At 35.2% G+C, this 23,811-nt stretch overlaps 5 protein-coding genes across 8 annotated transcripts; 2 read left to right on the top strand and 3 right to left on the bottom strand.

Moving 5' to 3' along the window:
- Window positions 1-644: 644 nt before the first annotated feature.
- On the bottom strand, window positions 645-4,600 carry LOC111313419 (LAMMER-type protein kinase AFC2). Of its 4 annotated transcripts, none has more exons than XM_089766054.1 (12): window positions 4,376-4,600; window positions 3,572-3,788; window positions 3,124-3,150; window positions 2,860-3,013; window positions 2,701-2,749; window positions 2,493-2,607; window positions 2,150-2,241; window positions 1,834-1,990; window positions 1,659-1,723; window positions 1,470-1,567; window positions 1,283-1,385; window positions 645-1,178 (listed from the first exon to the last, which is right to left on the bottom strand). In XM_089766054.1, exons 1-12 carry the CDS (start codon window positions 4,475-4,477, stop codon window positions 1,032-1,034), a joined length of 1,326 nt encoding a protein of 441 aa, XP_089622180.1. In that variant the 5' UTR covers window positions 4,478-4,600; the 3' UTR covers window positions 645-1,031. The 4 variants fall into 4 exon arrangements, with proteins under 4 accessions (XP_089622180.1, XP_022769842.2, XP_089622181.1 ...); XM_022914107.2 differs by having other exon boundaries at window positions 1,834-2,050; XM_089766055.1 differs by lacking the exon at window positions 3,572-3,788.
- Window positions 4,601-5,793: 1,193 nt separating this feature from the next.
- LOC111317814 (Rhodanese/Cell cycle control phosphatase superfamily protein) lies at window positions 5,794-9,636 on the bottom strand. Its single transcript, XM_022920266.2, has 10 exons — window positions 9,412-9,636; window positions 9,198-9,293; window positions 8,846-8,953; window positions 8,240-8,336; window positions 8,065-8,104; window positions 7,846-7,920; window positions 6,928-7,015; window positions 6,732-6,799; window positions 6,278-6,350; window positions 5,794-6,194 (listed from the first exon to the last, which is right to left on the bottom strand). Exons 1-10 carry the CDS (start codon window positions 9,544-9,546, stop codon window positions 6,111-6,113), a joined length of 864 nt encoding a protein of 287 aa, XP_022776001.1. The 5' UTR covers window positions 9,547-9,636; the 3' UTR covers window positions 5,794-6,110.
- A 1,364-nt stretch (window positions 9,637-11,000) lies between these two features.
- On the top strand, window positions 11,001-16,641 carry LOC111317824 (aldehyde oxidase GLOX-like). Its single transcript, XM_089766224.1, has 3 exons — window positions 11,001-11,624; window positions 11,996-12,047; window positions 15,538-16,641. Exons 1-3 carry the CDS (start codon window positions 11,015-11,017, stop codon window positions 16,562-16,564), a joined length of 1,689 nt encoding a protein of 562 aa, XP_089622350.1. The 5' UTR covers window positions 11,001-11,014; the 3' UTR covers window positions 16,565-16,641.
- Window positions 16,642-17,265: 624 nt separating this feature from the next.
- Window positions 17,266-20,485, top strand: LOC111313441 (RNA-binding protein CP31B, chloroplastic-like). Its single transcript, XM_022914121.2, has 4 exons — window positions 17,266-18,024; window positions 18,124-18,225; window positions 19,778-20,059; window positions 20,244-20,485. The coding sequence occupies exons 1-4, from the start codon at window positions 17,377-17,379 to the stop codon at window positions 20,307-20,309; spliced, it is 1,098 nt and encodes a 365-aa protein (XP_022769856.2). The 5' UTR covers window positions 17,266-17,376; the 3' UTR covers window positions 20,310-20,485.
- On the bottom strand, window positions 20,452-23,310 carry LOC111313449 (protein-L-isoaspartate O-methyltransferase 1-like). Its single transcript, XM_022914132.2, has 4 exons — window positions 23,035-23,310; window positions 21,879-22,149; window positions 21,230-21,394; window positions 20,452-20,849 (listed from the first exon to the last, which is right to left on the bottom strand). The coding sequence occupies exons 1-4, from the start codon at window positions 23,248-23,250 to the stop codon at window positions 20,599-20,601; spliced, it is 903 nt and encodes a 300-aa protein (XP_022769867.2). The 5' UTR covers window positions 23,251-23,310; the 3' UTR covers window positions 20,452-20,598.
- Window positions 23,311-23,811: the final 501 nt, after the last annotated feature.

Consider the following 23,811-nt stretch of genomic DNA (forward strand, 5'->3'; position numbering starts at 1 on the left):
ATATGCGAAGCTAATTTTTTCTTCTCTATTTTTGACATCTTTCTCCTAACTATAATATGGATATTATTCAAAGTTGAGAAATCAGATCCAAAATAAAAATCATTTTTATAACTCAATTTCGTTTTCCATACAATTATATATATTTTTTTTACATTTAAAATTTTTATTTTTTATATTTGAAAATTATTTTTATGATTATTTTAATTTTTTAATATTAAAAATTACGAAAATTTAGTTTTATAAAAATTTTTATAAATACATTAAAAATATTTTTTTTAATTCCGAAAAAATCAATATATAACAAACATTATTTTTCAAAACGTTATGATATAGGAGTAAATGAAACCGACCATCCTCCACTGAAAATAACCAAACTGAAATAAATCAATTAGTTTGGTCAATTCTTTCATTTTTTTCTATAATTTTAAATAATAATTTGGTAATGATTTTGATCCAATAAAATTTACTCCATAATTTTACCATCAAAATCATTTTTACCAATTTTAAAAACTTAACCTAGTCACATTTTTAACCAATTAGTATCGAAATCAATCGAATCAAACCGACGAGATCAAGCATTTTCTCATCTCTATAAGCAGAGACCTTGGCACACCGCAATAAAAGATTAAAACCGAAGCAACTGCTCAACCAGACAAGAATCATGCTCAACGCAATTAGAGATAAGAATGTCTTACTTGCCCCAATAAGATACTGAATTGCGTAAAAAAGCCATATAGCCTCTTAAAACAGCCTGGATCGATCAAGCCTAGCGACCAAAAATTTACAAAAAACGATAAATAGAACCAAATGGGAACACGACACAACAGATTCTAAAGCTTCATTGAATCTAACTAATGATACAAATTCCAGTCTCCTCTGAATTAAAAACCATCTGTGTCGGTGTTAAATCTGTTAGCTTGCACCACGATACAGTTTATAACACAACAGATGGTGCTAGAGTGAGAGGCAATTTCATGTCGGAAAAATTTACAGTATTGCACTCCAAAGCCCCACGCCACATAATGCCACGCTCATCGCCTAAATTGGTCCCTGCTGAAAAAGGGATGCCTTAGGGCTTCACAAGCTGTGAGCCTATCAATAGGGTCATACCTAAGCAATCCTTGTAATAGATGAATCAGATCCCCAGCTGAATGGTCCACATGCTGCATTATCAGGTTCTGCAATGATTTAGAAAGAGGAACATCAGATTAGAAAATAAGAGAAATAAAAAAGCAATCCACTAAAATGCTGAATTCAGATGTTAATTAATAAAGATAAAAACCTGGAGACGAGGTAGCTTAAGAACAGCTTTGATACTCTCTCTTGAGGTAGCAGCATCTGGCCAATCCAATCTACCCCTTCTAACATACTTCTCCGCATGTCGGCTGGAATGCAGAAATTTTACATTTAACTTTACAGACAGATCAAGGTACCAACAAAGACTGACAGTCCATCATAAGAATACATACTCTACTCTCTTCAACATGTGCTGAGGTAGCGGACCAAACACTCTCTCCATCATGGCAAGGTGCTCCAAATTCTCATGAGTTTGAAACAGCGCCTCACCCTGTCAAATTATCAATAGTTGCATAAATGCGGCTCATATATGAATTTGTAATCTTCTTACTAAAAACAAAGAATGAATTTTCAGCGCATACCGTGCATAATTCAACTAATATGCAACCAACACTCCATATGTCACAAGGATAACTCCATCCAAGTCCTATAAACACAATACCAAGGTTACATCCCTCGTCCACTCATTTTCTAAAGCATCGTTTCTTAGCCGTAATAACCTGAAAATACTAACCAAAATAACCTGAAAATACTAACCAAGAATAACCTCTGGAGCACGGTAATGACGTGTTGACACAATGTAAGTCTGATCTTGACGCTCATAAGTTGTGCTACCAAAATCGATTAGCTTAATAGCACTTGATTTTGGCAATCTTTTAAAGTAAGAACTATCCTTTGGGGATCGTGATGCACTCTTGACAGTAGAAAGATAATATAAAAGAACAATTAGCCCAATAAATGATGCAAAAAGCACCTACATAATGCCACAGATTAGAGTAAAAAAGCCTAACAGGGAATTTACACATGGAACTGTGCTGCAAATAAGGATGATGGTATCCAGTAAAGAAAATACCTTGTAATCAGGAACTTTGACATACTCTGGAGAGAGTAGAAGAATGTTTTCTGGCTTCAAATCCGTGTGTATCAAACGCAAATCATGCATGACTGCAAATATTAACACAAGAAAAACATTAAGCAACCAGTGCCAGAATGAGAACAATAATTGTATCATTCTAATATACTTCAATGCAAATGCTTAGCTAAAGAAATGACTAAGGGGTCTCTATGGTTAAAGAAAAATATTCATGGCATTAAATGCAGGAATTCATTTTAAGATTTAACAGTCAGAGACAATAATAAATGAAAAATGGTAACATAGGATAGGCAGAGAAACTAGCTTAGTAATTATTACACACATGCTACACATTCCAATAGTTGTCTGCCAATCTCTCGGACAAGATCAATGGGAAATGAGCGATAATTGTTTTTCCGTAGAAAATCGTATAAGCTTGGTCCAAGCTTCTCAAACACCTGTTGAAACCATTTAAATTCACCCACACGTTTTAACCCCCAAATTATTGGTGAGCAGGGGAAAACAATCCATTACAAATCAATCATACTTACAATACAGATATGGTTACGATAGTCAAACCAGTGCCGTATTTGCACAAAACTGCAAGGAATGAATTCATTTAACATTGCAACCAAATTTAAAATAAAATAGGTTGGTTACCAAGTTGATAGCTGCAGCAAAATTTATTTACAATGCTAAAGATAACTCACCGATTGCCACCTTTATCATGTTTTCCAAGCTGTTGCAGCATTTCAATTTCAATCATGGCTGCTTCACGATACTTCTTAATTCCACGAACAATTTTGATGGCAACCATCTCCTTCCTCTCTCTATCCCAGCATTCTAAGACCTGACCAAAGGTACCTGTAAAAAAAAAGAAAGGTCAGGGAATGGATGCCTAGCAAGATAAAGGAGCACCTAGACAGAAAAAGCCTATAGGAAAACAAACTGAGCTGTAAGTTACTAAGGTATACCTTCACCCATTTTACTCCGTATCTTATCTGCAACCATCAAGCACCAGAAATTAGAATCGAAAAAAAAAAAATGATAACCATTCAATTCATTGTTAATTTCTTTCATATTTAGAATGAGAAGGCTTCAACAAAAAAAAAAAAAAAAATCTAATCATCAAAAATTGGATTTGAAAAACCATTAGATCTTGAGAAGCCCCTTTATTTTAAAAGAAGAGCCATAGTGTTTTAGATTATACTGCCGTGCTTTACAATACAGTATTTCAATTAATCAAAAAATTAGCTGAAAGCAAAATAGTCAACCATCTAGACTTGACCTACTCTGTAATTATAATTATCCTAATCAACAAATAGCAACAATTATAACAATTTTTTTGGAAAACCGATTATTTTCAAGACTACTAATTAATGAATGTAAATTTGTTTATAATGATGGTAAAAGCGAAATTACAGCGAGAGGTTAAATTATCTCCAAGCTCAAACATGTAATGTCCATCCTTGTCATCTTCTCGCCATGGAGGAGAACCATTGCGAGCCACTCCTCCCTTTACACCTAGAGAAGAACTAGCAGTAATAGTACTACCATAATCTGAGGGTGCTCTTGCATTGGAAGAAGCAAAGCTGGTCACATGCCCAACATCTTGTGCACAAAACATTCCTACCTGAGCCTACACACAGCCATCCATTCATTGTACCACTAAGAGATTAAAAATCAGTAGTTCTTTTACCTTCCCTAATTACCTTACAACCCCATCTTTTTAGCCACAAAAAATGACCAGGGTAAAGTATACCCCAGCAAGAAAGAAAAAAAGAGAGAGACAGACAACATAAAAAATCTGAAAGAAGCATAAAAAGTTATCTTTATCCCAAAATTCCTGAAAATTTTTCTTCTTTTTTTTTTTTACAACGATCGTGAAATATTACAACTTGTGAGAAAAATCCACATCAATGGATTTTTTTCTAAAATATTAGATTAAATTTATAGTTAAATATAAATTAATTATATTATACAAAAATCCATTGAAAAAGAAAAAAAAATTCCAGATCTGAGCCAAAAGAAGTGAAAATATGCTAACTTTGCAAAACAGGATCATTAATAGAAAAAAAAATTGCAGATCTGAGCCAAAAGGCGTGAAATTATGCTAACTTTGCATAACAGAATCACAAATTGAAAACCCTAAGAATACAAAAAAAAAAAAAAAACCAGATCAGCCAAGAGCAAATCAAAGATCTAATCGAAGAAAAAAGACGATACCTGAGGTGGCAACTGAATTACGTCCCAGCCCAATCGCGGCCGCTTTCTAGGTCGCCGGTCCATATGCGTATGGGGGAACTCTGTCACGCGCTCCATCTCCATGATCGCAAAAGCTAGATCTAGAAAATAAAATTATCTCTTTCCCAAGAAAGTGATAGAAAATCGAAAAAAAAAATTTTCCCCTTTTTGACGAATAAAAAATAAAGAGCAGATGAGGATTATGATAAGGTTTGCGGAACCTTTACCCGAGCTTTTAACCTAACAAGCAAGGAATTGAGGTGGTTGTGATTACATCTAACCGTACACGTGTCAGGAATCTGGCTGTTGGTTTGACCCAATATGCCAATCTGTGTGCGATCGTGTTAAATTGGTAATAATATTTATTTCCACTAGAATTAGGTATTCGCTTCGAGATTTTTTTTTTTTTACATATTTATAATTAATTAATAATGTATATGCATTATTAAAAATTTTGAATTGTTTAAAATTATAATATTTTTAATAATTTTTATTATTATTTAAAATACATTCTTTTGTGAAAATAATTTTAGATTTTTACATTTTGGGTAAATTTTCGTAATTATTTTTTCACTAGAACAATGTTAAAAAAAAAATGGTTACTTATAACTTTTAAAAATTTTGTATTGTAAGAGATTTTTGTTAAATAATTATATTTTTTATTATTCAATTTATTTAATTAATTTTATATAAAATTTAAAATTAATCTAATGACTTAATCCAAATACAAAACAAATCAAACACGAAACTCTTATATGATTATTATTTAAATTTAACTTACTGTCGATGCTTAAAACTTAAAATGAATTGAATCATAAATGATAGTACATTTTTATTTTTATTAAATTTAATTATTCATATATTTATATAGTATAAAATATTAAATTTTATATTTTTATTTTATTTTTTATTAAAAATTACGTGTCAAAATTCATATTAACATAAAAATATAAAATATATTTTTTTATTTTATTAAATTCATATATAATTATTATTCAAATTTTAAACTATAATTTCTTGATATATTTCGTATTATACAAATCAAATACAAAACTCTTATATGATTATTATTCAAATTTAACTTGAATCCGACCAATGCTTAAAACTTAAAATGAATTGAATCATAAGTGTAATACATTTTTATTTTTATTAAATTTATTTATTCATATATTTATATAATATAAAATATTAAAATTTATATATTTATTTTATTATTTATTAAAAATTACGTGTCAAAATTTATATTAATATAAAAATATGAAATATATATTTTTATTTTATTAAATTTATATATAATTATTATTAAAATTTTAAATTATTATTTTATAATATATTTCGTATTATATTCATTTTATATTACCGTGTCATATTTTCATTGCGGGGTTTAATTTTCACAAATATAGGGCAAGACTCAGAGAAAAATACGATTGTTTGTGGTACCCAAAAAGAATAATTGTTTGTTTAACTCAACTCATATGAGCAAAACTCAATCACTATACATTTAATTCTCTAACAGTACAAACAACAGAAAATATCTGATGTCATGTGATTGAGAACATATGAGATGCAAGGATTCAAACCCAAGGAACAGGCAACTACATGAACTCTGCAAACTACAATGGCTTTCAAAATTGGCAATCACAGATCAAGAACTCAACTGTAATCTTTCAGATGTTCTAACTTTTAATCAAGTTCCTTCAAGCATAATCACATAATCTCAGTGAGACCTTATATCCTGAAGGTAACGGCCGACTTGCTGTGCGCCAATAAACAAGGCATCAGCAATCACAAAAACTCCAATCTGAAACAGAAGCAATACAGGATTATCTTATCATGTAGCTACACTTGAGCTCATTTTAATGGAGTGATGAAGTGAATAATTACCAGGCGAGCAGAGTATTGTAACCGGTAACCCCAACCTTCTCTGGCAGCTTGAGCTCTCTGTTGGTCTGTCCAACTGAAAATTTAAGGGGAATTAGAAACAAGCTGTGCAGTGTGACACAATCAAATATAAGTTACATGATCTCAAAATTTTAATATTAAAATGCAAAATTCTTACGCACCAACTACAAGCCGAAGAAATGTTCTGAGTAGAAAAGTCTCTAATGAGAAGACAGATACTTGAATAAATTATAATTACACATATTGAACTGTGATAAAATGGTTTTAACATTCCCAAATCGAGTTTTGGAACTAAGCCCTTGTTGAGATAAATTATATATTAGAGGGCTGCTTCCTGGCAGGCTAATATCTCATATTCATTTTGTAAAAAAAACAGTTATGTCAATAGTTTGCAAGGAGCATGTCAAACGAACAAAGAGATGAGAGAGGTATATACCCAAGAAACTCCGAAAGCCCACCAATTCCTGCAAACCTCAAAGGCTGAGTACCTTCCCTGGCAAGATCCTAAAGAAAACCAATTGAGACTCGCCAAATTAATTAAATTTCTTCATTTAGAATCAAACGTAAAGTAATTAGAGTCAGCAAGAAAGAGGGAAATATAAGGGCTAAATGGAAATTCTATCCGGCATTACCTCTTCTTCAGCAGCTTCTAGACCCCCTTGAATCCAGAAAAGATTGCTGTAGCCAGCATTACACAGTAGCTCGCATGCAGCTAGGGATCTGCCAGAAAAGTGTCATTTAGTGAAGTAAAAGAATTGACGCCATATTTAGTACCTAAAGAGCACTCAAGGTATATATTTTCACTTTCAGTCATGGTGATGGCACTTTCCCACCCCAACCAAACCAAAATAGTGAATCTTTAAATAAATCTGAGGAAATGAACTTTGAGTCTGAAAAACAACAATACAGCGGCATAAGTCAGGCTAGAAAGACCAAAAATCTGAACTGAGAATGTAAGATATAATTACCACTTTTCCAAATTGACCCATGCACCTACATTGCCTAACAACAATATTTTTTATCAAATTCCACCCATTTTTTCTCCCTTTTCTTTTTCTTTTTCTTTTATCATGCTCAGCAACTGGACTGTTCCAGATACAATGCAGACTCATAACTCCAGCTTTATTTCAGAAGAACATTTCCCATTCCGGATCCATTGTTATTACATTGGAAAATGAAAATGAAAATGATTGTTCATTCATCTGAAGGCTTTCAGTCAAATTAGTCAATACTGTTAGGACATGCCGAGGGCCAAGGAACAGTCCTAGCAATTTCCAAAGCATTTGTAGTCACAAGTTCGTTCTTTTAATAAAAGATTGACAATGAAAAATACAGTCCTTAAAAAAAGGATAAAGGTTATAATCATAGCTGTATCCTCTATTTGGGGCACATCTTTGCTTACACCAGGACCAGGGGATTTAGCATTTTACACATAGACCATTTTCAGCCGAGATCAAATTAGAAGGAAAAATGAACTCATTTCAAAATGAAACTAAAATTAATAGTGAGGTACCACCTCTCTCCTCTGTCACTTAAAACAAAAAATTCACCTCAATCCCTTTTGGCATGCAATGATAAGCTCTGCATCTTTTGGGAATTTTTCCTCAACTTTTGACAAGAACTGTCTGTCAAAGAAAGTAACAGAATAAGTACAAAATATATTCTATATGCATGCATATATAACGTGAGAGTGGACACGCACAAGCAAATGTGTGTACAGAGACTGACACATGCGCAAACTATAGAAGCAAAGGTAACTTATAATGCACCTGTCATAAGACAACGTAGGCACGCCACTCCACCAACCCCCTACAGAAAACATAAGACAATTTAATTTCAGCCCCCATAACAGATCACATAGGTTTTATCTAGTAACTCTCCATCAGGCAAATCATTGATATGATCTCTCTGGAAGTCAGAAGATAGCAAGGAATTGAGTGATACCCATCACAAAATTGGTGACTTTTCTGGAAAGGGTTCCAACATCAAATTTATCATCAACATCAAAGATTGGTACCCAGGTGGAGCCTTTAACCCATGCCTTCAAAACAGAATAAGAAAAAATTTAATCTATCCCAACCGCAAATAGAATGATAATGGCCATGCAACATACAATTCCATAAATAAAAAGGGGATAAAAGCAAAAGGGCAAGAATTTAATTATTTGTTTTAAACACCAAATAGTTACCAGTTTCCCCACAAGAATCAATATAGTAAAGCAATATGCCAATATAATGCCTTTAGCATGGTATTTCAAAGGAAACAGAGACCATAGACAAATATATATTTATATTTACATTTATATTTATACTTGAGATTGTCAGGAATTGAGTTTTGACCACTAAACTGAAAGTCCAACGTTCTACCATCAGAGCACATGACTATTGGCACACAAAAATATATTCATAACCTATGATACAATGAATTATAAAATTAGAGTAGCCTCAATGCTGAAGACAACAGAGCCAAATGAAACTAGTTGTAACAATTATTTTTGCGAGATTGAAGATAAAAAACAGTGATTAGAAAAAAGATGGTATATTTAACAACCTTGTTGCGCTCCTTAGATGGACGAACATCAAGTAAAGGCTTGTTAGAAAGTTGAATTGCATAACCTGCCTCCCTAGGTGTAATAATCTTTACTTTTCCTTCCCTAATCTGTACACACAACACAGCTAAAAAATTACTATTCAAGCAGCAAGCACACATATGAAAGTTCAAAGTGCTGGATTTAGCAATATCATCACAATCATCCTCATTACTCTTATAAGCAACATTAAAAAAAAAAAAAAAAAAAAAAACCATTTGCTTTATCAAAGATGATAGACAAAAATCAAGAAAAAAACTGATTAAAGAAAAGGGAAAGGAAAAGTAAGTAAATTGGGGATTAAAGAAAATATACCATAGCATCCCATCTCTTCTTTGCAGCAGCCATATCTCTCATTTGCTTCAACTCATAATCTTCACCATCAGCTTGCATTCGAACAACCCCACATTGCTAAATTCACAACAAAACAGGAAAACACAAAAAAAAAATCAATGGAAAAAGCAAAAACAAAGTAGAAAAACGAAAACCCATTGAATTAAAAGGTTGAAACAATGGAAGAAAAACATACAAAACGGTGAGTTGTAAAAGTGGGTGGATGCCTGAAAGTAGATATCTTTGAAATTGAAGAGTTCAAAGGAGTTTTCTGGTTATGAATGCGCGAAATGGTTGAAGCATTGAGAGAAGGAAGAGTCAGAGAAGCCATCTTTGTGATTGTTTCCAGATTTTCTTTTGTTTTTTTTCTAAATTTGGATCATTTTATCATTTGCTTCTATCTTTTCTGGCTTGCGTTCCGGGGATTGGTTTATCTTGGATGATATCCGAAAATCCAACCATCAAACGGCGTCTTGCACGCGGTTAACGACGTCGTTTCTTAGAAACAGAAACTCTTTGATTTTAGTATTTTACTTTGAAAATTTTAAAGTCATTTATCAAATATCCATCATCATATATATCCAGAGTTTTTAACATATTTGTTGGTTTCATCAAACCGCAAAAACTTATTTATCTATTCTATAGATTATATAATTGTAATGTAATCAGCTGTAGAATGACTGAGAGCAGGCATGTCTCACTGTAGGACACCCTTGTATTGGCATCGGTTTCACGTGCCAACTGTAAACTGTACTATTTTTCATGCTGTATAAAACCTTTTCACTGGCAATCCTTATTGGTGCTGTGGAACAACTGCTATGATAATTTTACAGAAGAGTCGTGAATCTTATATTAGCTGTTTATCAGAATTGGTTTTAAAATATACGTGTTCATTCTTCATATCATATTTAACTTCTGAGATAATCTTTATAAGATAAAATCATAAATTCAACGAGTTGAAGCAAATAATTTTTCATAAGATGATATAGATCTTGATATTTGATGATGTCAAAGTCAACTCTGAATGCTATCAATGTTCCACTAAGGACAATAAATCCTCGTTGGAGTAAGGAGTATGTCAAGATCTTAACGAGGAGTCATGCATCTCGACTGTATACTTTACAGTATTCTGGGCGTTAATGGTTGTGCTATGGCTGTGCTAATGCGGCAAACTTGCTATTTTGGTCAATAATGGTTTTGCTGAGAGCTTAGTATGATGTAAAAGCAGCATTTAAGATAAATCTATAATTCATGTCATTGTATTATGTAAATTATTATATTTGTATTATATTTGACTTAAAAATTATATATTATAATTTATATCGATATAAAAATATAAAATATAATTTTTTAATTTTATTAAAATATTTTTATAACTCTTTTAAAATTTTAAATTATATCTTTTTATTCGTATCATTTTCGTACTATGTCATCTTAAATGTATTTCAAATTGCTAAGCGGAATCGAAGATATCCTGAGATAGAAGTAGCATGCTACTGTTGCTTTCTTTAACTTCACCGTAGTTTGCTGTCAGCCGATATTTGTGCTGTATTCCGTAGATTTGTCCGGATGGACAAACAGAATCAGATGTGTGATGCTTTGCACGAACATCTTGTTCTGCTCACTTCAAGATTGCTTGGAGTAGCTTCACAACTTTTAGGACCGGCAATCTTAATTTTAGTGAACTCGTCTTGTCTCACACAACTGCCTGGTGCAACACCTTCCACCTAAAACCACATTATATAAGAGAATTTATTAACCCCTCGAGCCACAACATTGGATCTCTCACTTCCTTTGGTATGGAAGGCAAGAAGCACTTGCTCTCCGTTGTGATTTCTGTTATTTTACAGCTTTTTGTTGTTAGTGGTGCAGTTGAGGTGTCCTCCGGTGGGAGAAAAGGGACATGGAAACTACTACAACAAAATACAGGGGTAGTGGCCATGCACATGGCTTTAACATATCGTAACACTGTTATTATGTTTGATCAAACTGCTGCAGGCCCCTCCCAACACAGGCTTCCTCGGCGCTACAATGGGAAAAGGTGCACTCGTTCCCGAGAAGATTTAGAAGATTGGTCGTGCTATGCTCATTCGGTTGAGTACGACGTAGATGGTAATAAGTTGAGGTCACTAAGGCTTGATACCGATCCCTGGTGCTCCTCGGGTTCGTTCCTCAGCAATGGCACACTTCTGCAGACTGGTGGGTACGGTAGTGGTTCTAAAAAAATACGATACTTCAATCCTTGTAGTGATCATCAATGCAATTGGAAGCAATCAAAGAGGTCATTGTCAGATAACAGATGGTATGCTTCCAATCAGTTACTGCCAGACAAAGATAGAGTTATTATTGTAGGTGGAACTCATGGAAGGAATGCCTTTAGTTATGAATTTGTGCCTAAATTGCACTCCAGTCCCATGTAAGTGATTTTGGACCAAGTAAAGGTCATGGGCCTTAATCTTTTATTTTACACAGAGCCCTAGCTACTTAATAAAAAAGAGGTGGGATTGTTTTATGTGTGTGTCGAAAACCAAGCAGAGAAAGAAGAAAAGCCAAGAGAGAAAAAGAAGAAGGGAGAGTTGGTTATACGGAAGTCGATCCGTGGTCCGATTGAGTTAGAACCTTGTCAGAAGGTTTATGATTCAGAGTTTTACATTCTGAACGGTGAAGATCGAGTTTGAAGCTCTCTAGGAACAAATTCAGGGTGTATTTGTTGAGTCACTTATTTGGTGAGATTTTTTCAATTGTTTTTTTAGTTGTTGATTAGCTCTAGTTTTAGCTAGAGAAGAACTTTGTAAAACTATTATTTGATAGTGAAGATTTTTCTGGTGGTCCGTGATTTTTTTCCTCTACACTGGAGGGTTTTTCACGTAAATCTTGGTGTGCTTTATTTTTCCTGCGTATTTGATTATTGATTGTTGTCTATTGCTTCTGTATTGTTGTGATTATTGATTCAGGCGCAACAAGTGGTATCAGAGCGAGGATTATTTTGAGACATTGATACAGAAGCAACCCAGGATAGAAGTAAATTCTGTTTGAGATCATGGAGGGTGATACAGGTTTCATGATAAAATTGACAGCATCGAATTATTCAATTTGAAAGCCTATGATGGAGGATCATCTATGCTGCAAAGATTTGTATGAGCCAGTATTGGTGATTCGGCTAAACCAACAGATATGAAATATGAAAGCTGGAAGAAGCTAGGTAGAAAGACGCTGGCTACAATAAAAAATGGTTGATATCAGCATGTTCCATCATGTAGCGCAGGAGTCAGATGCTCACATTGTTTAAAAAAAATTGACAGCATTGTATGAGAGAAAAACAGGTATGAATAAAGTTATGCTTATTAAAAAGATTACAACTTTACAGTACAGGGATAGACAATCTGTTATAGAGCACTTGAGTGATTTTTAAGATATATTTAATCGGATGGCTACTATGGAGCTTAAGATGGATGATGAAATGAAGGCGTTATTTCTTTTAGGTTCATTGCCAGACAGCTAGAATACTCTAGTTATGACTGTTCTTAATTCAGCTCCTGATTATAAGGTGACATTGGAGATGGTAAAGGACAATATGCTTAATGAAGAAGCAAGACGAAAAGATGTAGACCTTGGGAATCAAGCTCTAGTCACAGAGAACAGTGGTAGAAACATCGACAGAGGTCAGGACTCAAAAGGCCGTGGTAAGTCTAAACATAGATCCAAGTCTAGAGGTAAAGTGAAGTGTTTCCATTGTGGTAAGACGGGTCATATAAAACGAAACTGTAAAATCTTAAAGCAAGAGCGAAAAGATGAAAAAAGTAAGAGTTCAGATAATGGCAATATTGCAGCAGTGAATTCAGATAGTGATTCAGTTACTTTGATTTGTACACATGATGATTGTAATCATGTTAGTGATCCCGACATTGAGTGGATAGTTGACACAGGAACGGCATATCATTGTGTTCCTAAGAGAGAGTTGTTTATAACTTACAAAGCAGAAGACTTTGGTTGTACCAAAATGGGAAACAAGAGTGTGTCGTAAATTGTTGGGATTGGTGATATTATTGTATAAACTAGTACAGGATGCATGTTGACTTTGAGGGATGTCAGACACATTTCAGATATGAGAATGAACTTGCTTGCTATTAATGTTCTTGATAAGAAGGGATATGAAAGCCGATAAAATAATGGACAATGAAAGCTTATCAAAGGATCTTTGGTAGTTACAAGGGGAAAACTATGCTGCACAATGTATAAGACATGGATGCAATTGAACGATAACCAGGTAAATACCATTGAAAATGATGCTTCAACAAACTTGTGGCACAGGAAGCTGGTACACATAAGTGAAAAAGGGTTACAGGTTTTGGCAAGGCACTCTCTCATTCCCTTGATCAAAGGTATGTCTCTCGATTCATGTGATTATTGTTTGTTTGGTAAGCATCATAGAGTTTCTTTTCGTAAAAGTTCTCAGAGAAAAGAAAATAGATTGGAATTAATTTATTCTGACGTATGTGGTCTCATTAAGGTTGAATCATTAGGTGGTAACAGATATTTTGTTACTTTTATTGATGATGCTTCACGTAAGACTTGGGTGTATATGTTGAAATACAAAAATCAGGTACTGTAGTATTTTCAAAAATTTCATGCCATGGTTGAGAGGATGACAGGGTTACCCTTGACGTGTATTCGAACTGATAATGATGGGGAATACACATCTAAAGACTTTAAAGAGTATTGCTCAAAGCATGAGATCAGGCATGAGAGGACAGAACCTGGAACACCACAGCATAATGGTATAGTTGAAAGAATGAATCGCACCATTGTGAAAAAAGTCAGATGTATGTTGAGGATGGCAAAATTACCAAAGCCATTCTGGGGTGAAGCAGTCAACACAGCTTGTTATTTACTTAACAAGTCACCATCAGTTCCTTTGGGTTTTGACATTTCAAAAAGAGTGTGGACAGGAAAAGATACTTAATACTCTCACTTGAAAGTTTTTGGGTGTAAAGCATTCATGCATGTGCCGAAAGAGCAGAGATCAAAGCTTGACAGTAAAGCTATACAGTGTGTGTTTGTAGGATATGGTGATGAGGAATTTGGCTACAGGGTATGGGATCCAGTAAAAAGAAAGATAGTCAGAAGCAGGGATGTGATCTTTCATGAAAAAGAAACCATAGCAGACTTTGTGAAAAATGAGAAGACTACACAGGTTACTGTTAAGTGTGATGTTTCAACACCGATAGAGATTTCACAGGAAAGAGCCACAGATGGTGAAAATGAGCAAGAAACAGAACTTGGGGATATGAATGAGCCAGCTACAGTTGGTGATGAGCCAGATGCTATTAGTTTTGAGCAGGGGGAGCAATCTTTTCTACTTAAGAGTGTTGAGCAGGGGGAGCTACCTTCGGCATCAAGTGATGTAGAGTCTCAGCTCAAGAGATCTACTAGAGAGCGCAAGTCATCTATCAGGTATTCAAGTTCAGATTTTATTTTAGTTACCAATGAAGGGGAGCCAGAAAGCTTTCAATATGTGCAGGCTACTCTGGATAGAGAACACTGGTTAAAAGCAATGAAAGAAGAGATGGAGTCATTGCGAAAGAATGATACTTATGATATTGTTAAACTTCCCAGGGAAAAGCTTGAGCTTTGCAGTAACTTGGCCGGAATGAGTTCTCTGGCCAAGGTAAGTTCTAAATGAAACTGCTATGGTAATGAATCTCCTTCTAATGGGACTAGAGGGGGATATTATTAGGAAAATGGGATCCAGTCCCATGTAAGTGATTTTGGACCAAGTAAAGGCCATGGGCCTTAATCTTTTATTTTACACAGAGCCCTAGCTACTTAATAAAAAAGAGGTGGGGTTGTTTTATGTGTGTGTCGAAAACCAAGCAGAGAAAGAAGAAAAGCCAGGAAAAACAGAGAGAGAAAAAAGAGAAGGGAGAGTTGGTTAAACGGAAGTCGATCCGTGGTCCGATTGAGTTAGAACCTTGTTAGAAGGTTTATAATTCAGAGTTCTACATTCTGAACGATGAAGATCGGGTTTGAAGCTCTCTAGGAACAAATCCAGGGTGTATTTGTTGAGTCACTTATTTGGTGAGATTTCTCCAATTATTTCTCTAGTTGTTGATTAGCTCTAGTTTTAGTTAGAGAAGAACTTTGTATAACTATTATTTGATAGTGAAGATTTTTCTGGTGGCCCGTGGTTTTTTTCCTCTACACTGGAAGGTTTTTCACGTAAATTTTAGTGTGCTTTATTTTTCCTGCGTATTTGATTATTGATTGTTGTCTATTGCTTGTGTATTGTTGTGATTATTGCTTCAGGCGCAACACTAATGAGGGGAAACAACCTCTATCCTTTCCTCCACCTTTCTTCAGATGGTAACTTATTCATTTTTGCCAACCGTGACTCGATCCTTTTCAATTATAGACGAAACAAGGTGATCAAGACGTTTCCCCGGATTCCAGGAGGTGGTTCAAGAAACTACCCAAGCTCAGGGTCATCAGTAATTCTCCCGTTGGACCAAAAAGACAGGTTCCAAAAAGTGGAGGTCATGGTGTGCGGAGGTGGAGCCTCTGGAGCTTACGAAGCAGCAGCAAGAGGAACATTCCTCAAGGCACTGACCTCCTGCGGTAGAATGGTCATCTCAGGGAACAGACACATGTGGAAGATGGAAAACATGCCGGGACCCCGAATCATGCATGACATGTTGGTCCTCCCAACAGGCCGTATACTGATCATCAATGGTGCCAAACGTGGTTGTGCCGGATGGAAAAACGCAGTATCTCCTTCTCTCCAGCCTTACCTCTACAATCCAAAGAAAACTCTAGGCAGAAGATTTTCAGTCCTGAAATCAACCAAGATTGCGAGAATGTATCACTCATCAGCTCTTCTTTTACCTAATGGGGGAGTCTTGGTTGCTGGTGGCAATCCTAATAACAGGTACACTTTCAGAAACGTGTCCTACCCAACTGAGCTAAGGTTACAAGCATTTATCCCTCACTATATGGATCGGCAATACCATCACTTGAGGCCAGTTAATGTGTCAATAGAGTACAGTAGCAATCCATATCGCATTGCATATGGAGAAGAGTTCATTGTTCAGTTCAGGCTGGAAAGAAGGCCAATTAAGGAAGTGGAATATAGCGTCTATGCACCGCCATTCACGACGCATTCCATTTCAATGAATCAAAGACTGCTGAAACTGAGGTCCAAGAACACGGTGAGGGATGCAGGTGGTTGGATGACTGCAGTTTTGGAGGCTCCTCCATGTCCAAACGTGGCACCCCCTGGTTACTATTTGCTTACTGTTGTGAACGGAGGCATCCCCAGCTTATCTCAATGGATTCGATTCATCCATGCTTGATCTTTTCTCATACTATGTCTTCATTTATCAAAATAAAAAAATCTTTTGATTTGCTGAAAAACAAAATATTGTCTTTACTCGTTCTCTTCGGGGCCATGACAAATCTATTGTTCAAAGGAAATTTGGGCCGGTTCCAATGAAGTCTAGCATTGGTTTGTAGACCAAAATAAACACTTTCATAGTGAATGGCACAATGCTTCCATTGAGATTGAATTTTAGAAACACGAATTAATGAAATCATATTATAAAAGCAGTATTAAGATCATACAAGTGTCACGAACTTAAGTCTAACAACGTGTGGCCTTAAGTGGCAACTTTAATCCAAACCCTTACCCTAATCACCTGGTTGTACATCCTGGGGTTCATTCCCATGACCTGATGCGTGAGCCTCGGTGTCACGCCGTGGATCTGGTGCTTGGGCCGTTCTCGAACCAGACGTAATGTAAGCTTGACAAACATGTTAGAAACTTTTGAAAGATGATTTTTTTTTTAAACAATGGTGACTGTCATCCTTCTTAGGCTTTAGCAGGAGCTGATCCGATTGGCATTTGGGACATGACATTATGAGAAAAAGACAACTTTAAAAATAAAACGTCCAAAGCCCATAAATCATCCAAGAAGCCCAAAACTGTGAGGGCCATATTGCCCGTTTGAGCAAGTTCCCCATTTGCCATTTTACAGGGAATAGGATATTTGTAACTTTTTTTCGATAAACCCTCTCTGCTCTCCTGTCTGTTGTCCTCTTATCCTTTCATAGCCTCTTCTTAAACCCTCTCTTTTCTCTGTATCGCCTTCTCAATTCTTCAACAAAAATGTCTACTGTAACCAAACCCATATCCCTGGTAGACTCATCTTGCTTTGTCTCTCTTCCTTCCCTCTTCAACGCTTCTTCCAAATCACCATCTCTCCTCTCACTCCCTGCAAAACCCATCAAGCTTTTCCTCTCATCCTCCCTTTCTCCAACCCGTTTAACCCTCAAAACAAAAACCCATTTCCCTTCTCTAGTTGCCTTTGTAGCCCAGACTTCGGATTGGGCCCAACAAGAGGAAGAAAATGACACCACCATAACCATTGATGGACAAAAGCAACAAGTCGAAGAAGAAACTGAAAGTGAAGAAGGAGAATCAACAGGGGAAAACGAAGAAAGTGATGGGGCTGAAGCAAGGTTGTCCGATTGGGAATCTGAAGGTGAAGAAGGAGAATCAACATGGGAAAATGAAGAAGGAGAATCAACATGGGAAAATGAAGAAAGTGATGAAGCTGAAGCAAGTTTGTCTACTTGGGAACCTGAAGGTGAGGATTCACTTTTTGAAGGGCAGGGTGGTGATTCAGAAGAAGTGGACTCTGTTCCTGAACCTCCTGAGGAAGCTAAATTGTTTGTTGGGAATTTGCCTTATGATGTTGATAGTCAAAGTTTGGCTATGCTCTTTGAGAAAGCTGGAACTGTGGAAATTGCTGAGGTTAAGACAAGTTTTCTGCTTTTAAACTGTTTGAATTTTTTTTTTGTTGATTTCTGGGTCATAAAACTGTTGAAAATTTGTTTATTTTTGAGGTTGCAGGTTATTTACAATAGGGAAAGTGAGCAAAGTCGTGGCTTTGGGTTCGTAACTATGAGTTCCATTGTGGAAGCTGAGAAGGCTGCTGAACTATTTAACAGTTATGTAAGTTTATTCTTTTACTTGTTTTGCTTAGATTTTGCCATATCTTGATTATTATCTGTGATAGAAAATGAGGAAATTGGTATATGCAAGTATGATAGATAATGTTTTATGTATCTATCATGGCACTATGAAGAAAGATATTTATATGGAGGAAGCTCTCTTATTCATCCTGGAAGCCATTCTCTCCCTCGGTTATCATCAATAGTTGATTCATATTGCTTGGTTTGGTTAAATTGACTATTAAAATAGGTATGGTGGGTGGCATATGCTTTTAATGTTTTACCTATTCTAGAGGAATACTCTGTGGCCAAAACTTCTAAAGGTAGATCATGAAAGACTAGAGATGCAAGTAATAGGCAATGATATGAGGGTTAAGAAAGTAGATGAAAAGGTTGTTGTTGATAGAAGTGAGTGGTGCAAAAAGATTCAAAACTACAACCTAACATGATTCCTTTTTTGGCCTTTCATACAGCCGATCCTAAAGTTATATGATATAAGGTTAGTTTGTTGTTGCTGTTGTAGAGGAATGCTCTGTGGAAGTAAGAACAAACCACAAGTCTAAGGGCCGATTGCTTCATTTTCATCTATTCTTTTACTTGCATTAACTTTTATTTTCACTCTATATGATCAACTTTCATTGGTTTGCTAATCATTGATAATTTCAGCCGGGCTATCTGATTTCTTGAACTTTTTGTTATTGTGATAATTGTTTGATGTCAGGTTGATTAGTCATTAAACTTGATCAAATCTATGATAGGTGGTAAGAATAGAACAGTTGCATAATAGGAATGGCTGTGAGACCCTATGTTCAATTACTAGAGACAGGGCTTATGGACTGTCTCTTTAGGAAGATGGATACAAAGTGAAGGCATGCATTTTCACAGTTAGTTTCTATATAAGATATCAATGTGGACATTCTAACCTTTCAATTGCTCTAGTCAGCATGCATTTGATTCTACATTTTGACATCAAGTAGAAAAGCTACAAAGTTATTCATTTTTTTTATCTTACTTTTCTGAGAGATATCTGTTGATTGTATACCATAATTCTCACTGTTTCAAGTTAGCCGCCACAAACCCTTTTCTATAGCTGGTATTTTGCGTTTAATTGAAGAATATCCTGAATCTGACTATGTTTTCTTGCTTGAGGTAACACTTAGAGAAAAAGAAATTGATTTTCAGTTACAACTTTCATTAACTTACCTTTTAGCTATCAATACGCAAATAAGATAAATGCTACAGCAACTTTGTTCATCTCTTGCATGCATAGTTCTTATGTTTTTATTACATACTTTTTTCTATGATATCCAAGGTATGCTTTGACTAAAATACTTTGATTTGCCCTTTTTTTTTTACTGGAACAACTTAATCTATTTGTAACGTGTGGGACAGCTCTTCACCCTCCTTTTATGTCATAGGAGATTGTTTCATGAGATTTTTGGTACATATTGTTTCCAAGTGATCTCCAATTTTCTTTTATCTATGCATTAATATGCTCTGAAGTTGTATTTGGTGCTTGTACTTAGTCATTGTTGCATCTGTGTTTCAAACAGGATCTTAACGGAAGGCTCTTGACTGTTAATAAGGCTGCTCCTAGAGGATCACGTTTCGACAGACCCGGTCGTGTTTATGAACCATCTTTCAAGATCTATGTGGGTAACCTTCCATGGGATGTGGACAATGGTCGACTGGAGCAGGTCTTCAGTGAACACGGTAAAGTAGTAGATGCTCGTGTAGTCTCTGATAGGGAGACCGGCCGTTCACGTGGTTTTGGCTTTGTGACTATGTCCTCAGAGACTGAATTGAATGATGCCATTGCTGCTCTCGATGGACAGGTATTATAAGTGTGTTTTCTCAGCATTCTTTGCTTTTATGTTGAACATAATTATCCATACAGCTAGAAGCAGTACTGTAATTATATCCATGTCTCTTTTGGCTATAACAATACGTTAAAGACACATATCTTCCATCCGGGTTTCCCTTTTATAAACATCTTACGTGTGTCTTCTATCATTGCAGAATCTGGATGGAAGAGCAATAAGAGTAAGTGTTGCAGAGGAAAGGCCAAGGCGAGGCTCCTTTTGATCTGAGATGATTTAGATACATGATCTGCTTCTCTTGGCTTTTCCTTTTTTATTTTTTCTTTTTTCCCTTAAGATTAAATTTATGGTTTTGAATCTTTGCACAATACTTGCGTCGAATATTTTCATCCAGAGCTTGGAAGCCATTATTTAAAGTAACCTGCTTTGAATGTTTCATTCCTTTCAAGTCCAAACATAGAAAAAGAGAACCATCTCTACAGAGAATTAAGTCTGGAAAATGAAATATTTACAAGAAAAGCCAACCCTTTGAACCAAGAGAGACGTTCCCAAACTCAATAACCCCTCAGCTGAGCATCACGACTGGTCAGGGGAACATACCGGACAGAAGTTTCATTTCGAATGCTAATTGAACCATCCAAATTTTTGTCCACCACTTTCAAATCTTGGAATATATCTCCTACAGGAATCACCATTCTACCACCTGGCTTCAATTGATCAAGCAGGGGCTGAGGTATTTCCGCTGCTGCTGCCCCAACATGTATAGCATCACAGGGTGCACAATCTGGCCAACCTTGTCTTCCATCTATGATAATGTACATAATTAAAGCATCAGTCATAAGAATTCAACATAACAGTGTGTCTCAAATAGATTTAGATAAATTGGAGGTATTAGGGGCGTCAGTCATAGGCATTCAACATAAACTTGTTTTTTATCATTTGGAGGTATTAGGGGCAGACCTTAATGGAGCAGGAAAAAAAAATTTGAAAGAAAATTTTCCTCTGAACACTTCCAACTGAACACTCTTTTCTGTTGATAAATTCGTCGAAAAAATATTCTAAATCCGCCACTAAGAGATATTTTAACCGAGAATTTGGTTTATGGTTGCCTAATTCTCCATTAAACGTTAGAGCACATTATATGTCAAACTGTACATGTATAGCAAGTTCCTGATAAGTACATACCGCCGGCATGCACTGAAAGGGAACCTTCTTTCAATAATGGAGCTGCAGCACTTTTTTCAATATTTTTTATGGAAGAAGCAACCAATTCAGGAATATGTTCCACACCAATAGCACGACCCCGTGGTCCAACCATTATTGCAAAGCAAGCAGTCAAGTAACCAGTTCCTACAGAACAAATGCATAACAAATTTAAATACGCTGTCCACAAAAAAATAAAAATAAAAATAAAAATTCTAGTTGATATTAGACTGCATTGACCAAGTTATCCCAAATGGACTAAGATAATGATCCAAAAAACTTAGACTTGAAAATTTATAAGTCCTTCCATTTTCTTCCATCAACCCCAACTCCCCACTCAACCAAAAAGTAAATAAAGAAAGAATAAGGACTGCCCCTCTGTTTTGCCATGAAGTCATAAACCACTTGAGAATGGATTACTGAAAGTTTTCCTAAAACTCTTCCTAAATGCAGGATTGAGCCATCAACTGACTCTTTCTCATTGACCATTGACAAAGTGAAATTAACCTCAAGAGAATAAGTGTAACACATTTGATATTCCAGCATTCCAGCAGAGTTATACATAAGAAAGAAACTGAAGAAGCGCAGGAAAGACATTATGGAGTGGAAAAGTTGTGGAGTGCAAAGAGACCTGAGCCAACATCTAAAGCGTGCATGCCAGGCTGCAAATTTTCCTCCAATAATTGAAGGCACATAGCATGCATATGAGGTGCAGAAATGGTGGCATTGTAACCTATTGCCATGGGACTATCAACATAAGCCAGGGTCCCATCTGGTACAAATAATGCCCTATCAATAGTCTCCATTACTTCAGCAACCTTCTTGGATGAAATCACTCCATAACGCTGCAAATGCTCCACCATTTGCTTGTTCTTATTGATCCCACTTCCAGTCCGGAAGCGCTACAAATTATCAAGATAAAAGTTTAGCAGAAAATTCCTATTGAATTTAACAAAACAAAACAACAAAATGGTCTCTCAAATTAACAAGAGAAAACCGCCTCACTAGAAAGAAACATAAATAATGAAATAAAACCACTGAACTCTACAATGAACAACTGCACCTACATTATTACCACTGTATCAAAACAACTATGACCATAAATACTGCTCTTCTCAAGGCAAGTTACAAAAAAAAAAAAAACAAAGCAAACTCTGACAGAGATGTTGAACAAGAAATCATTGAAGTAGACATCACCCCAACTCAGATGGCCTCCATATCAGGGGCAGCCACAGGCTGAGTTCGTGGGTCCAAGGTCCACGGACAAGGCCCTGCACCAGGAACTACCTCAAGTGATGCTTTTTGCACCAATATTACATCCAGAATTTGAAATCACCACCTTCAGGCAAGATCGCCACAACAACCATCAAAGTGTATAATGTGTTGTTGTTGCAATCCTCAGACTATGAACCGTCCAAAATACATCAAAAAAAAAGAAAAAAGAAAAAAAACAAGATCCCACAAGAATTGGCCTTTCATTTCTAAACACACAATATAAGCATAGTTTTTTAGGCTCTCTAACAAGGTTTTCTTTACAATTCATTGATAATTTTCTAAAAACCTTTAAACATTACCAAAAACTCAACAAATCCATCATTTCAGCAAAACCCAAAACCAAAGATCAAGCAAAGAAACAAAGATAAAAAAGAAAAACCCCAATTCCGCATCATCGCAAGAAAAAACAAAGACCCAGAAAGCAAAAATGAAGAAACTGTTACTAAGCGTAAAAGCCAAGCCTAAGAGAGAGAGAGAGAGAGAGAGAGAGAGAGAGGGAAAGAGCAGGGTACCTCCATCCTGAAGAAGAGAGAGTTACCCGTGAGAAGAAGATTGAAGTTAGGGAGCTTAAGATTGTTAAAGGAAGAATAGAATGTAAAAGAAGGAGAGCGTCGTTGAAGATGGAGATGTTGAGGAAGACAAAGGAAGGTGGTGTAGTTTAAAAGTTGCTTTAATTGTGGCGCACAATAGCGGCATCCATACGCAATTACTGTGGATAGATTCATCATTTTTCCATCTTTTTCTTTTTCCTTTTTTTTATTCTTTTGTTTTTTTGTTGTTTCCTTTTTTTAGTTTCTGGCCCATTCTCTCACTTTCCATTCGTATATTGTAGATAGGTTAAATCAGATTTAATTTAATTTTTTTAATAATATATACTATTATAATTTTTTTAAAATTTAATTTAAATTCAAATAATTTTTTTAAAATGAATTTAATTTGAATGATTGATTTAATTTATTAATTTTATTTTTTATTTTTTATATTATTTTAATAAATTTTTAATATATTTAAATATATTTTTATATAATAATTATTTTAATTTTATAAAAATTTAAAATATATATTAATAAAAAACATAATTTAATTTAATTTTTTTACGTTTATATTCAAATTTAATATATACATTTAATAACTAAATTTAATTCAAATCAAATAAAAAAATCAATCTAAATTAAATCAAATATAATAATTTTAAATCAATTTTTAATTTTTTTAAAATTTTCCTCACCCCTACTTACGTCATTAGTACTCGAGTTTTGCTTGCTCGGTGGTGTTAAGGGGAAATGACT

This window comes from Durio zibethinus, chromosome 9 (assembly GCF_047325235.1).
Source record: "Durio zibethinus cultivar Kanyao isolate XHJ-2024 chromosome 9, ASM4732523v1, whole genome shotgun sequence".
In the NCBI taxonomy this organism is placed as follows: Eukaryota; Viridiplantae; Streptophyta; class Magnoliopsida; order Malvales; family Malvaceae; genus Durio; species Durio zibethinus.

What these genes read in the sequence shown, in the direction of transcription:
- LOC111313449 (XM_022914132.2), bottom strand. Translation starts at nt 23,250, where the DNA reads ATGATGAATCTATCCACAGTAATTGCGTATGGATGCCGCTATTGTGCG. An exon ending in CGCTTTAGATGTTGGCTCAG is followed by an intron (nt 21,395 to 21,878) that starts GTCTCTTTGCAC and finishes TTTGTTCTGTAG; the next exon opens with GAACTGGTTACTTGACTGCT. An exon ending in CCTTTCAGTGCATGCCGGCG is followed by an intron (nt 20,850 to 21,229) that starts GTATGTACTTAT and finishes ACATTATCATAG; the next exon opens with ATGGAAGACAAGGTTGGCCA.
- LOC111313419 (XM_022914107.2), bottom strand. Translation starts at nt 4,477, where the DNA reads ATGGAGATGGAGCGCGTGACAGAGTTCCCCCATACGCATATGGACCGG. An exon ending in ATCGTAACCATATCTGTATT is followed by an intron (nt 2,608 to 2,700) that starts GTAAGTATGATT and finishes TGGTTTCAACAG; the next exon opens with GTGTTTGAGAAGCTTGGACC. An exon ending in TCAAAGTTCCTGATTACAAG is followed by an intron (nt 2,051 to 2,149) that starts GTATTTTCTTTA and finishes GGCATTATGTAG; the next exon opens with GTGCTTTTTGCATCATTTAT.
- LOC111317824 (XM_089766224.1), top strand. Translation starts at nt 11,015, where the DNA reads ATGGAAGGCAAGAAGCACTTGCTCTCCGTTGTGATTTCTGTTATTTTA. An exon ending in TGTGCCTAAATTGCACTCCA is followed by an intron (nt 11,625 to 11,995) that starts GTCCCATGTAAG and finishes AGTTTTAGCTAG; the next exon opens with AGAAGAACTTTGTAAAACTA. An exon ending in GAAGATTTTTCTGGTGGTCC is followed by an intron (nt 12,048 to 15,537) that starts GTGATTTTTTTC and finishes AACACTAATGAG; the next exon opens with GGGAAACAACCTCTATCCTT.
- LOC111313441 (XM_022914121.2), top strand. Translation starts at nt 17,377, where the DNA reads ATGTCTACTGTAACCAAACCCATATCCCTGGTAGACTCATCTTGCTTT. An exon ending in GAACTGTGGAAATTGCTGAG is followed by an intron (nt 18,025 to 18,123) that starts GTTAAGACAAGT and finishes TTGAGGTTGCAG; the next exon opens with GTTATTTACAATAGGGAAAG. An exon ending in TTGCTGCTCTCGATGGACAG is followed by an intron (nt 20,060 to 20,243) that starts GTATTATAAGTG and finishes CTATCATTGCAG; the next exon opens with AATCTGGATGGAAGAGCAAT.
- LOC111317814 (XM_022920266.2), bottom strand. Translation starts at nt 9,546, where the DNA reads ATGGCTTCTCTGACTCTTCCTTCTCTCAATGCTTCAACCATTTCGCGC. An exon ending in AGTCACCAATTTTGTGATGG is followed by an intron (nt 8,105 to 8,239) that starts GTATCACTCAAT and finishes TGTTTTCTGTAG; the next exon opens with GGGGTTGGTGGAGTGGCGTG. An exon ending in GCATGCCAAAAGGGATTGAG is followed by an intron (nt 7,016 to 7,845) that starts GTGAATTTTTTG and finishes CTTTTCTGGCAG; the next exon opens with ATCCCTAGCTGCATGCGAGC.